Source organism: Cyprinodon variegatus, unplaced genomic scaffold, assembly GCF_000732505.1.
Source record: "Cyprinodon variegatus isolate N-32 unplaced genomic scaffold, C_variegatus-1.0 Scaffold179, whole genome shotgun sequence".
NCBI lineage: Eukaryota > Metazoa > Chordata > Actinopteri > Cyprinodontiformes > Cyprinodontidae > Cyprinodon > Cyprinodon variegatus.
Window position 1 is genome coordinate 1,156,763 of NW_015150632.1, and position 13,779 is coordinate 1,170,541.

The 13,779-nt window shown below is 40.6% G+C and overlaps 1 protein-coding gene across 4 annotated transcripts in view; it reads right to left on the bottom strand.

Moving 5' to 3' along the window:
- Positions 1 to 1,013: 1,013 nt before the first annotated feature.
- Positions 1,014 to 13,779, bottom strand: part of LOC107087310 (stromal interaction molecule 2-like) — a 66,111-nt gene continuing 53,345 nt past the window's right edge. Inside the window, exons 5-12 of one of the 4 annotated variants that reach the window (XM_015378832.1) lie at positions 13,432 to 13,547; positions 13,180 to 13,357; positions 10,893 to 11,070; positions 10,179 to 10,340; positions 8,576 to 8,676; positions 6,258 to 6,496; positions 5,976 to 6,159; positions 1,014 to 3,026 (exon numbers count right to left, since the gene is read on the bottom strand). In XM_015378832.1, the coding sequence (XP_015234318.1) occupies positions 2,405 to 3,026; positions 5,976 to 6,159; positions 6,258 to 6,496; positions 8,576 to 8,676; positions 10,179 to 10,340; positions 10,893 to 11,070; positions 13,180 to 13,357; positions 13,432 to 13,547 (1,780 nt within the window). In that variant the 3' untranslated portion in view covers positions 1,014 to 2,404. Of the gene's footprint in view, positions 3,027 to 5,921; positions 6,163 to 6,257; positions 6,497 to 8,575; positions 8,677 to 10,178; positions 10,341 to 10,892; positions 11,071 to 13,179; positions 13,358 to 13,431; positions 13,548 to 13,779 lie in introns of all 4 variants that reach the window. The other 3 variants (XM_015378829.1, XM_015378831.1, XM_015378830.1) reach the window with 3 other exon arrangements.

The following is a 13,779-nucleotide window of genomic DNA, read 5'->3' on the forward strand; positions in this document are numbered from 1 at the left end:
TTTTTTTTTTTTTTTATTAATTCTTCTACAGTATACAAATATCCACACACACAAAATGTTCTGACCCCTCCCCTCCCTCCTTCTTCTCCGTAAACATTCACATCATCTTACAGCACCTGTCCTGCATCCCCTTCATTCTGTGCTCCACTTGTCAACAACATTTTTTAAGTTTATTTCTTCCTATTTTTCAAACAGGCCATCGGATTTTCATCTCATCGGCCTCCTAGATTCTGCTCTAGCACCTTCACATGGTCAAATCGCCATGGTGACAGCTAGAGCTGGGATGAAACAGCCAGTAATCACAGTGTGAAGCTCTTGACATCAGTGCGCTCGGTTTGCGAGCCCGAAGGTGACGAGCAGAACTGTATTGCGTGGGTCGAGCTTAGAGGGGGAGGGGGGGAGATCGGAAGGTGGGGGAGAGGCAGGATCATGGTGCATCATTCACATCTGGATCAAACAGCTTGACGTTGCAGATTGTTTTGTTGTTGTTTTTTTTTTAGTCAAACAGCTGGGTGAATCTGGTTGCTTTGCTTTTTGATTGGCTGCAGCTTTTCCCGACAAATCATGTGGTTATACAGGCCTATCAAAATGTAGTGATTCAGTTCAAAGAGTGAAACTCATATAAATTCATTAAACAGAGTAATAAATCTCACATGACCACATCTGTTCAGTTTGATTATAAAGTCTTACAGCTAAAGAAAACCCATAAATACAGCTTAAAAAAAAACATTTAGTTTAACATAGGATAAAAAGGAAGAATGATCTCCAGAGAGTGCTGTGTTCAAGTAGATTAATGGGAAGTTGAGTGGAAGGAAAAACTGATGGAAACAGGATTTCCACAAATTTTCATTTCATTTAACTATTTTTGAAAAATAACGGATATTTAAATAAAAAAAATATAAAAACTGTTTTTTGTTTTTGTTAACCGGAGCATAAAACAACACCATGCTCATCATAGCCATCAATTTCTCATTCAATGGGGGGGACGGGAGGACTGACTTATTTTTTTAAAAATCTGCATCAACATCAATGAATCTGAACATAAATTCGTTTTCCATGTATGATGCCAAAATGGAAAACAAAGCATTGACTCTTACCTTTAAAAAAAAGGCACCAAAGGTCACAAACAGGTCCCAAAACGGTAATATAACTTTTTTTTGTTTACTTTTTAATGTGGCATGTGTTTACATTTAAATCAATTTAATAAAACAAAATAAAAATGTTTTTTTTTGTATCTGTAAATCTTTTATTTATGGACTATGTAACAAATAAAAATAGTATCATCTTATAGAAAATTAAACTCTCTCTTCAACTTAAATAAGACTAAACAATACCACACTTTTGAAAACATTTCAAAATACTCATAAGTTGGAGTTTTCTTTAGCTGTAAGCTAAAAACAATCAAAATTACCCCCAAAATACATGAATAAGATACATCACTCTTAGTAATAAATCTATAGTTTTCCAACTCATTTGAGCCAATTTACACAAAACTTGATTATGTTGGCAACAAGTGCAGGATTTCTTGTTTTTTTTTCTTAAAGAAAAAAACACAAAGAATGTAGATGTTTGTAACTGTATGGCTACAGGATGCAGGTAATCAAGTAATAAAGGGCGACATGAACACAGATAAAGTGACTGTTGTGGCTTCAGTCTGCAGTGAAAGCCTAAAATTTAAAAATCTATTAAAATCACCTTTAAGAACATCATGTGAAAACAGTTTATATATATATATATATTTTCCATTTATATATTTATGTTGAGACATCCATAAAGAGTGGCACTGAGGGCACATCGGATCGTTTTGGCGTTTCCACGGCGACCGCTCATGCATCCCCTCTTCACGTCGACATCTTGATTCAAACGCGTCGCTCCGCGAGCGGCGCCTCTCTCCCAAATCCACCACGAAAAGAAAGAAAGCAGTAGTGCAACAATATTTTAGCAGGATTATTCTCTTTTTTCTTCTGAATCTGAATGAATGAAATGAGTCAAGTAAACGAGTTTGTCCGCACTACACGTCTTCAGTGAAACACTACACTGTGAGCTGGAAACTAAAATGTACAGACTGCACCTTTAGACCCTTTAAGAGAGGCTTTTTTTGGTTTAAACTAAAATAAAAATTAAAATAAAGAAGAAGACCAGCAGAATTTAAGCTTCCCTCGGCTCCTTCCTTGACCTGTGCGGGTTTTCTCTGTGAGAACTAAATACAAAGGGATTATTGAAAAATAAGGCTACCAGGCTGAGGGGCGTTTGACGGCACCCAGGCTGAGCTACATTCCATCTTCGAGGAGCAAAACCAGGAGAGAAAAAGAAATGTTTTATCTTCCAGTGACAAACGACTGATAAAACTCTTATTAGTTACGTTTTCTCTCTTGCCGCCACTCTCGCTCTGAATGTTTTTATTTTATTTTTTCTTCTTAAATAGGCTTTTGAGTTTAGAGGAGCGCTTGTTTTTCTCTCCGTTGTCGCAGGAGTCCTGGGAGGAGGTGCTGTGGAGCTTGTAATCTCTCCCCACGCTCCGGCCCTCCGAGTCCAGCGAGGTGAGGGACGGCTGGCGCCCCACGTTGGGCAGCATGCTGGCCGGCAGCTGGCCGAAGCTGTAGGACTTCTCCAGGATGCCGTTGTAGACGCCCTTCCCTGTGGGAGAAGCGGCGCCTCCCTGTGAGAGCGGCATGCTTTGGGACTCGGGCAAGATGCAGGTGAGATCGGGCGAGCCTTTCTGTGCAAACGGGTGGTGCTCCATGGCAGGGGAGGGGGAGGTAGAAGGGGGGCTGGAGGGGGTGGCGGCCGGCGTGGGAGGCATGGGAGGAGGCGTGGAGTCCCTGAGACTGCTGCTGCTGCTACTGCTGGTGGTGTGGGTGGAACCGGGGCGCTCCGGGCTGCTCTGGCCCAGCAGCAGCATCTCCTCGCGGGAGATCCGACGGTACGGGGTGTCCTGTCCAGGAGCGCAGGGGGAGTGCAGCTGCTTGCGGCCCATGGAGGAGCTGAGGGAGTCTGTGTCGGAGCTGCCGTCCTGAGCCGCTTCTCTGATGGAGAGGAGCAAAAGATTGGGGTCATATCACTGACAAAAACACAACCTATGTACAAATTAATGTTAATAAATCTTACAATATACACACATTAAAGCTGTTTACAGCCTGCAACAACTTTAAGAACAAAAAAAACATTGAAATTAAAGTATCTGTTAAAGATCTATCCTCATTTTTCCAGGTAAAATTTGAGAAAAAATGAGTGAAGTTAGGATTTCTGTATATTAGTAGAACAAAAGTAGTTTCATAACCATTTGGGGTCATAAACTAAATGCCTCTGAAGCTAATCGAAGCTGCACAGCTGCTCTAAAGCATTCAGAATAAATGTGAGTAAACATAACTACTCTGTTAAGGTCGGGCTAGAGCTCCTTTACCTCCAATAAACCTTCTGTCCTGCTGTAGAATTCAATCTTTAAACTGTCGCCCTATTAGTTATCAATGCCAATAATTCATCCAAACCCAAAATAAAGACTTTTTGTGGAAACATTTTTAAACTAATAAATGTCTTCGATTTTTTTTCATCTTTTCCTGCATTTTTTCTGTCTAAGAATGATTTAGCCTGCTTCATATTGTCAGAAAGGTTCATTGTAAATTATTTTTATATTCTGCATGTTGAGCAGCACTGTTTCTAATTATTTCACCTAAAAGTTAACATTCCTGTATTTTTATTACACACCAAATTCCCATTAATTATTTTTAAGATAATTCATACACCTAAAACAGATTAAATAAACTATAAATGATTTAAAATACCTTATTTATTTAAAATGCAAAACTTTCAGGTTTATGTATTTAGTAATAATAAAGTATAGTTGCTCAAAATAAATACCAATTAGATGTAAAATACATAAAGTTTACTGTTTAAATTGCCTAACAATTATAGAGCTATTTTTGTGCTTTCATTAAAAATCAAGAAAAAAAGGAGACCTTAAAGGGAAAAATATTGGAAATTAAAATAAATATATTGGAGAGGGGGAAAAAAATCCCACTGATAGCAAAAACTGATGCTATTTGAGGCTGAAGAAAAATCTTTAAGAGAAAATATTTAGTGATAGGATAAATAAATGATAAATTAAAATTTGGAAAATTATCTCCAGGGGAAAGAATCTCTCTTAAAATATAATTGTAATCTTAAATAGTTCTTAATTTTGTAATGTTTTTGTGAAAAAAATTCCTTTTAAAAATAGATACTTTCTCAACTATTTTTTTTTCTCGTCTGTCTTAAAAAAACCTAAGTCTTTGCTGTCGATTCAGGATTTTTCAATGTGAAAAACGTGTCATGGATCGACCTGTGTTCCTATTGGCCAGTCTCAACAGAATAGCTGCTGATTGGTGACATTAGGTGGAAAATAGACATTAAAACACTTAGAAACACAGTACAGCATTAAGCTATGGTCCACATTCCAGGCGAGGAGCGGCCCAACCGGAACGTTCCTACCAAACCGTGACAAAATCGGTTCCAGCACCTTAACCGAGATAACTGTTAAGTGTAAATGACAAGCAAACTGATCCGGACTGTGCCAGACACAACCGAACCGCACTAACATGATACTAGTTCATCAGTAGGGCTCGGCGCGGTTCAGTTCAGACTCGGTTCTCAGATAACAGATCGCATGAGCAGACCGCGTTGTCTCCTTACAGTCAGCCTCCGTAATTATGAAACTTCAGACATTCATTAAAATACTAGCTTCCCTACCGTGCCACACGATTCCAATTAATGATTCTGCTTAGCAGTGTGATGAACCTCAGCATCTGTCGCTTCCTGCGTCTGTGAACCCTAATTAGACCATTGTTTTTCGTATTCCCAAAAGCTGACTCTGTCAACTAAATTCACCAAAGGCTGCCTTTTTTGCATGACTCTCTGCAAACTTCCTGAATGATACGGGTGCCGCCATGTTGGTTTGCTTATTTACTTCTAGAGAGCAGTAGTACCATAGATCACCACTAGGAGGGAAGGAACCGTGCTAGTGTGATGTGTGAATGGTCATAAGGAACCCCAACTCGGCACGGTTAACCGATTCAAGCTCGGCACGGTTAACCGATCCAACCTCGGCACGGTTAAACTGATCCAAGCTCTGCACGGTTAACTGATCCATATTCGGGGTTAACTGATCCAAATTCGGCACAGTTAACCGATCCAAGCTCGGCACGGTTAACCGATCCAAATTCAGCACGGTTAAACTGATCCAAGCTTGGCAAGGATCGGTTTTCAGGGAATAGTGTAAATGGAGCTATAATCACCAATCAGCTGTCTATTCTGTTGAGGCTGGCCAATAGGAACACAGGTCGACCCATATCACGTTTTTTACATCGAGAGAAAAATCCTGAATCGAGATCAAAGACTAAGGTTTTGACAGAGAAATACGTTTTTGAGAGACATTTTTTTCTCCCTCTGATTACCAAACAAAACAATATTTGACAGTAAAATTATATTTTTTGCTTTGGAAATAATTTTTAAAATGTGTATCTTTTATTTATTGTACTATCTATTATATCTCCAATCTTCAGTTTAAAATGACATCACCTTTGCTTCTTTCAAAAATAAAATTTTCTTTTAGAAATAAGCTTTATTGTACAAATGAATATGCACCAAGTCAATTTTATTTCATTAAGATTTGTGTTAAAATGACTTTTTTTTTTTAAAGTAAATGTTGATTTTTTTTAAATATATTTAATAAATGTACGTAAATCTTTAAATTTGGGTAAAATCTGTTGGTGAAAATAAATAAATAATGAGCTGATTGAACCTTGCAGGCTTAGATTAGTAGATAATGCTGACAGGAGGATAACAACCGAGCTGTTTTATTAATTTAGTTCATCTTTCAGAGGAAACTGGAGTAGAAACCAGATCGATGAACAAACTCTGTGACCCCCCGTGTCTGAATCAAACACCTGTTAGTCCAAACTGTAAAACCATTCCACGCCGTTCTGGCCACCGCTACATACCCCCTCCTATCCACGCTGAACATTAACTGTTCTTCGTCTGCGTCGGGGCGATAGGAGAGGGACGAGCCGGCCATGGATAGCAGGTCCGGGTCCGGGGACATCAGCGAGGACTGCTGGCTCAGGACGCTTCGACGGGAGCGGCACAGGCTGCTGTTTCGGGTCAGCGGCGGCCGGATCAATGTGGCTGCTGGTGAATTACAAACAAAAAATCAAAAGATTGGAGGTGGTTGTGGAGCACAGGATATAGCTGAGATAATATTAAATAAATGGAGGCGTTCTCACTGGAGAACTGTGGAATGATGGGAGGCGTGTCCTCGTCCAGGTCGTCAACCCCGCCCGCGATGGGGTACGGAGGGACAGAGACGCGGGGCATGACCACCCAGCTGTGGTCTGAGTAGAGGCTGGCCGTCAGGCTGGGCAGACCTGAATTATTGACGACGGGGAAGCCACAGAGCTTCTCTATCTGGTGCCAGCGGTGGAGCCGCTCCCTCAGGCATGCTGTCACTTCTGACAGACTTTTCCTGCAAAGATACAAAGAACGGAAGAGGAGCCCTTAGCACAAAAACCAGCAAAGATCCCACTCTAAGATGCACTAAAGAGGAAGCGGTTGTTTTGTTTTTGTGGCACAGATTCGTCCTTCTAATACTGAACCCTAAGCCTAACAAGGAGCCACTCTGAACACTCCACTTTCATGTTTCCCTGTCTTTTCCTTTGCTGTTTGAAGAACTGAGCCATTCTTTGAACCTAGAAATCAAAAGATCTCTAAATAACCTCATCCAGAAGGCATGGTCTAATTTGCAAACCAGTGGTTGGTGATTAAATGGACCATAAACTGGTATTTCTACAAGAGAAACAAGAGGGCTTTAAAGGTGTCACCAAAGCTGCCAAAACCTCATGGCACTGTGAATAAAATGATCTGCCCTGATGGCTCAGCTTAATTGTTCATTTCACTAACCTGCCCCTATCTCTTCCTGGTTTTCCAATTATCACTTATCTCATCCACCTGCATTAAGTCCTTTATATTCGGTTCAGCCTGAGCGATCGGGGCCAGATCATTATTTGTTTTCTGTTTGGTTTTTTTTGGGGTAATTTTAGTTTATTCCCTGATTCATGTCCTGGTTCCTGGCAGAAAGTGGGTTGAGAAGTTTCGTGCTTGTCTCGTCTTCTGATCCTGTTCTGGCCCTTCTCCGTGGTGCCCTCAGGGTTTTGGTTTGAAACACGGTGAGGGTCGGTTTTATTCCCGTAAGTATGGCTCCTATGAGGAGACCAGTTTGAAGTCCTGCAGAAATCCTGTAACAACGTCTCGTCTCTGTTCTCTCAACCACTGAGCCTGCTCGTCTGTTTCTGAGCGTGCTTATCTGCATCTGTGCGTGTCTGTGTGGGCACGCTTCTGGACCCGGCCTGAACGCTCTGTGGATTCCTGGAACCCTGTTTCTGTCTTTTCCTGTGTGGATCCTAACCCTTTGGCGAGCTGAGGACTCCTGGATCTCAGTCCATCGGATGGACCCTGCCTTGTACGCAGAGAATGGACTGAACTTTTAAACCAGGTAAGTGACTCACTCTGATAATCCTATGCTGTCAGATGATCATGGTCACTTACCTGGGTTTCTCCCTACAGAATCAGTGATGGGTTGCGCCCAGCCCCTGCAGTCACTGTGGTTGCAGTTCCACAGCCCTGCACTTCAGTTCTGTCTGTTTGTTTTTGTGTTAATTAACGTTTTGAACTTTCCTACTGGCTGTCTCACCTTGAATACTGGGTCCATATGTCTCGTTTTATGACAGAACCAGGCACTTTACAGACATGTTAGAAACAACCTGGGGTTCAAAGGATACGTGCTTTTTTAACCTCTTAATGTTTACCTAATTTCTGGGAAATTTGCCTATTTTGCATACGCAAATGGAAAAGCAAATAACTGAGGAACTGTAAGCCAAAATTACATGTGTGATACATGATTTGAAAGCTGACACCTTCTAATTTTCTGAATATATACATGAAAATTGGGTGAGTAAAACGACCAAGCTGCATCAGTTCAAACATGACTCAAAGTTGTTTTTTTTTTTTATTCTCTCGAAAAGTATTTCTTTGAACAGCAGTAATAAAGACATTCTTGCTTGTTGTAGCTGGTCTGTCATGCTACATTTCGACATGCTGCTATAATTGTGCTTTGGTGCTCTCTATGTCCATAAAATGAACTAGGTTGAACTGTGGAGAATCTAGAAACGATGTCTAACATGTCTATATTGGTAAACATTTTACCAGTGTAACTTTCATGCATTCTGAGCTATTATTTGTAAACGCTTTAAAACGGGCGGGTTTTGAGAGTTTAAGTTGTTTACATCTAAAAATCTAAAGTTTCCCTTTTCAATTCACATTTTTGGGAAACATTTGGATGTCTAGAGATGGAATGTTCTCCTTTACAGAACAGCTGTGATGTTTGATTTAGGCATTTGGAAGAGAGGGTTTTGTTCTGCCCCATTAATCTGCATTGTTCGCATCTACACAAACAAACCTCAGGCTTTGCTGATAGAGTTGGGTTACAATAAATGATCCTGATCAGATATATTGAAGACTTCCCACAGGAAGTAGGTGTGTCTCTTACTTTGCTTCCAGTATCTTGTGGTCCACCTCATCCAGGGATGAGCTGTGAGCAACATGAAGGGTTCCAAACACAGAACCTCTTTTCTTTTTTATTTTCTCTGCCTGAAACAAGAGGAAATGAAAAAAAGAAACACATTTAGACCAAATTACTGACCTTTCTACAGCGGCTAAAGGCTGCCATAAACAACAGCAATTATTGGGTTTCAACTTATTTCATTCCCAACCAGCAGAAACCTGTTAACCCTCAAAATAACAGAAACAAGATGAACAGAATAAAAAATGCTGTTAAAAGCAACAGGATTATAGAGAGAAGGTTTTTTTGGAATATGATTTAACTCATTACAGAGGTGAAGGTTTTATCATCATAGAACTAGACAGACATCAATAATATATAACATATTTAGAAGCAACAGATGCGCTACAGTTTGTAGTGTCTTTACTCAGCCTTTTGGGCTACATTGAACCTAGTGCCTTATGCCTTCAGTGTTCATGGATCTACAGAGAGAAAGAAACTGAGCAAAAGCAGTTTTTATGTGAGAACTGAGACCAAAACTCCTGCTGACTTAAATAACCCAAAGACTTCTGGGAAAATATCCAGAGGAGCAACAGAGCGAAGAATTGGAACTGCAGCATTTTACTAAAATATTGGAGCAAACAGAATAAGACAGCGTCAGCGTTATGATTTGGGTCCGTTTTGCTATTTTAAGGACCTGAGGAAGTAAAAGTAGCTCCTAGAACCATGAACTCTGATCAGGATAGCTCTCTGATAGCTCTGTTCACCGTTCAGTTAGCTTCAACTCGAGGGAATGTTAGTGATACATTAGGAGAAAGAGATTAAACAGACCAGTAAAAGAAACTTACTCCTCTAGAAATTGAATCCAACCTCCTGGGTTTTCTTAGATTAGTGGTTCTCAACCTTTTTAGACTTGTGTACCCTTTTGGGCATTTTGTCTTACCATGAGTAACCCCTCTCAGTCAAAAATATTGATGATTGTCCAAAAGTGGAACGTACAATAACTGAAATAAAGACTATTTAAAGATTGATCTCTGTGAGAAGCAGATTTTTTGTCCCGGCTGCCATTAGACATTTTAAGGCCTCTTGAAGGGCTGGGTTTTTTATTTTTTTTATCTAATTTTGCATTTTTGATCCTTTTTATAGATAGAATATCCATCTATCTATCTTAATTTGAGGATTTATCTTTTGTAATTTTATGCTTTCTATCTCAAATTTAAAAAGCAACATAAAAACAAATCCCAGCCCTATTTTTTTTCTTTACAACCTAAGAAATAAAATATTTTCAAGTACCCTTTGCAATACACTCGCGGACCACTAGGGGTATGCGTATCCCCAGTTGGGAAACACTGCCTTAGATAACTTGTTTTTAACCAAACTGGATTGAATTGACTGTAAAGCGCCTTGAGCATTGTGTCGGGACTCAATGCTATTAAATGTAAATAAATTAGGATTGTTGCAAACCTTTCACAGCAGATAAACTGAATAGTTTGTCAAATTAGGAGCAAATCTCTTTGAACTGATGAGATACAGATGCCCAAAATGACTTTAATCTGTGCTGCCAGAGGCAGTTTAAAAGCGGATAGATCACCTCGTCTTTGGCGACGTAAAGTTGAAACTCTGCGCTCTGTTTCTTGATGTTGTAGTACTGGACTTCCACCTCGTGTGTGAGCTGCAGCCATTTCTGCAGGGCCTCAGGGACCGAACGCTCGGACTGCATCTCCTTCTCCGCCCGCTTCAGAGCCTTTCGGACCTGGAACATGATACGTTAGGCTTGACTTTACAGGGAAATGCATGTAAAACGCAGCAGAGGTCATTGTTTGGTAAATCCCAAACGGTTTAAATGTTCTGACGCGATTAGTGAAAAATCAATCCTGAATCCAATCCAAGGACAGAGCTGATGGACTGAGACACTCTGAGACACTTCCCTGCTTTAGTTCCTCATAAAAGGTGAATAAATATGCTAAGCAGGTATTTCTGCAAATGAAATGAAAGTTTAAAGCAGAAAATATAAAACTAATCTTTTCAATTTTGGTTGGTTCAGGCAGTGATGAATACATTTACATCTATATTAAGCTCTGTCCCAGATTCAAGACTTTCCCCCGATTTGAAATTAAATGCATCATTCAAAAGATAGTGAAGAATATGCAAACCATATCAAGTGAATTAAATAGTCATTTCCATATGCAATAAGTCATGTTTCCACACATTTATGGTGTATTGAACTAAACGTCCTAAGCCATTTTCTCTTTTTTTTTCACTGATAATGAAGCTATGGGACTGTAACCCTTCAGGATGCTTTCACCTGCACGAGCTCCTCTTCTGCATATTTGAGCCGGCTTAGCTCGCACTCTGCACCCTCTCGCAGTTCTCGCAGCCGGTGAGCCTCCTTCTTGGCATCGATGATCTCGTCCCTCATCTTCTGCTCAAGGTTCTCTTTCTCCACGGCGACGGTCCGGTTCTCCTCCTGAGCTTTTTCCAGCCTGGAAGACAAGCAGAAAGGCCTTCTAAAAGATCTCAACAAACTTTACTTTTTTCCACTTTAATGTGTTTTATGTTAAAGACACACATACTATCATGCTTTACTGTGAAAAAAAAAAAGAAAATAACAAACGGCTTTCATATTTGTAACAAATATAAACCAGAAACGTGCGACATAGGTTTGCCCCTAAGAAATATCCCTATATAACCACCTTGTACTGCAGTTTCTGCATTTAGGTTATGAAATTCATATCCTGTCCTTCCTGTAAAACAAACTCAAGCTCTGTTGGATTATATGGAGGGTGTCTATGGTAATCTGTTAGCCACAGCCTGGACTATTTGAACACAAACATCGATAAAAGGTATTACCTCAACCCTACAACCCTACTAACTTCCTGTTTTTGCTGAACATAAACATTGAAACAAGATAACACTAGTGTTAGGTATTGATACCCAAACACTGAATCTGTATACATACTATCCATCCATCCATCCATTATCTGACACGCTTAATCCCAAGGGGGGTCACGAGGGTTGCTGGTGCCTACCTCCAGCTGTCTACGGGCGAAAGGCGGGGCACACCCTGGACAGGTCGCCAATCCATCACAGGGATACATACTGATTTAGTTAAATTCAAGTTATCCTGAGCTATCTGTATAATTATGCTGCTAGAGGGTTAGAGTGCTGAAGGACAAGGGGACCACTTTACATCATTAAATCTCTATTCTCCCATTCTGCAGTTTTTGTTAGTTCAACCCATAACTTTATGTTCTCTGCTTTCAAGTTTGGATTTTTAGTATTGTGACAACCCTACGTAACACTGACCCCTCTGTGTTTAACTGGACCATGATGTGTACTGATATGCCCCTTTTCCACCAGCTCCATTTGGCCAGGCTCTACTCCACCCCACCAGTTTTCAAAATGTTTTGTTATGTCTTGATTGAACCTACTCCTGATCAGGGCTGAAAAAAGGCAGTACCAGTATTGAAAAAGCCTCCAACCTCCCTCCACCTATTTGCTTCAGGGCTTCTTATTTCTTTCTCCCTACCAGTGTTCAATGAAGGTAATGTAACTATGATACTACTGCTGGATATAGAGATAAAGATATCCCTTGGCTTCAATGGTCTTTGTGAGCCTTAGCATCTCAGCCCCTTAACATGCAATGAGCATAAAGGAAAACCTTTGGAAAGTTTTCATGCATGGTGTTTGACCTTGAACTTCCTTCCAAATATTTCTTGAAAACAGTACTTTAGAATTGAGATATTGCACACATTGATACTGTGATGACGAATTCAATGAAATATATTCTACAGCTTTATATAGCAGCTAGCAGCTGTTCTGTTGAGAGATTCTCCCACCTGAGCTGCTGATCGACAGCTCCTCCAGAGTTACTAATAGTTTCTTGGCTGCTTCTCTGAATAACGCTCTTGTCTTTTTAGGTGGATGATGTGAGAAATGATGGGATATTGCCTTAATCCTTTATAGTGAACTGAGTTAACACTACTTTTCGCTCCCTTTGGTCATGCGACTCCGGCTCCCTGCACAGTGCCTGCGCCATCTTTGTTCCCTCTCACACCTAAAACAAATCCTATGATGCTTTGTGTGGCTAGCTCTTGCAGAGCACTCTGGGATATATCTGCTCATCTAATTACCATAAATGTACACTACTTTTCTGTAGTGAAAAATTTTGATTCCACTACTCCTGAAACGCACATAAAATGTTTGGAATCCCTATATAATGCTCTCTTTAGGGGTCAGGACAGAGTTTTAACACAGTCATTGCTTTATTGGCATTATTTTTTTATGCAACCTTCAGCCAAACCTGTCTGCTATTTGGTCTTTAGGATGCTGGTTTGTTCTCTACTTTTCGATGGAAGGCTGGATTTATCCTGAGGTGAAATTACACATACACTTTGGAAGTAAAGTGAATGAGAGTGAATATTTATCAACTACAACTTATGTGTCCTCTTCTTCCACATTTCATAAATTTACTACTTTGCGTTGGTGTGTCATAACATCCCAATAAAATCCACAGAAGTCTAAACGATTTAATGGTTATGAAAATATACATATAATCGTGTCCCACTATCTGGTCTGCTTTGTCTTCTTACCGACTCTGCAGCTCCATCAAGCTCTGCTCAGCGTTCTGAAGGCTCTCCAGATCCTTCATCATCTGAGAAATGTGCACCTTACTGGACTTGTTCTGGATGTAGGCGAACCAGCAGCCTCCCACACCGATCACAATGGAAACCATCAGGACAAAGTCTTTCACCCAGTTGTGCTGCTGACCTGCAGGAGACGGAGGAGTGAGCGGAGATGAAAACCGCCGTGCTCCGCTGCCTTCAAAGCTTAGCCGTACTTACGGAGAGGAGGCCCAAACAGCACCGCGTCGAGCGCCTTCAGGTTTAGCTTTTGTTTATGCCGCTGATCCAATATCTTCAACTGCATCGACATAAACGACGGTTCGTTCGCCGCTATTCTGAAACGCAGAGAGCATGGTTTATCATCAAAATGTGATGGATTTCATATCTCTCTTTAGTCTGAATCCAGCTGTAAATCATGGGAGGGGATGTTTAACATTCTGTACAGACACACTGGACCAACAACAGGTGGACGGGCCATCAGCGGCTGGAGTATCTCAGACCACGCTCTGGTTATGACATCACTTCATGAGTCAGCTCACTGCAGAAATATCAGAGCCCCTCATTAAC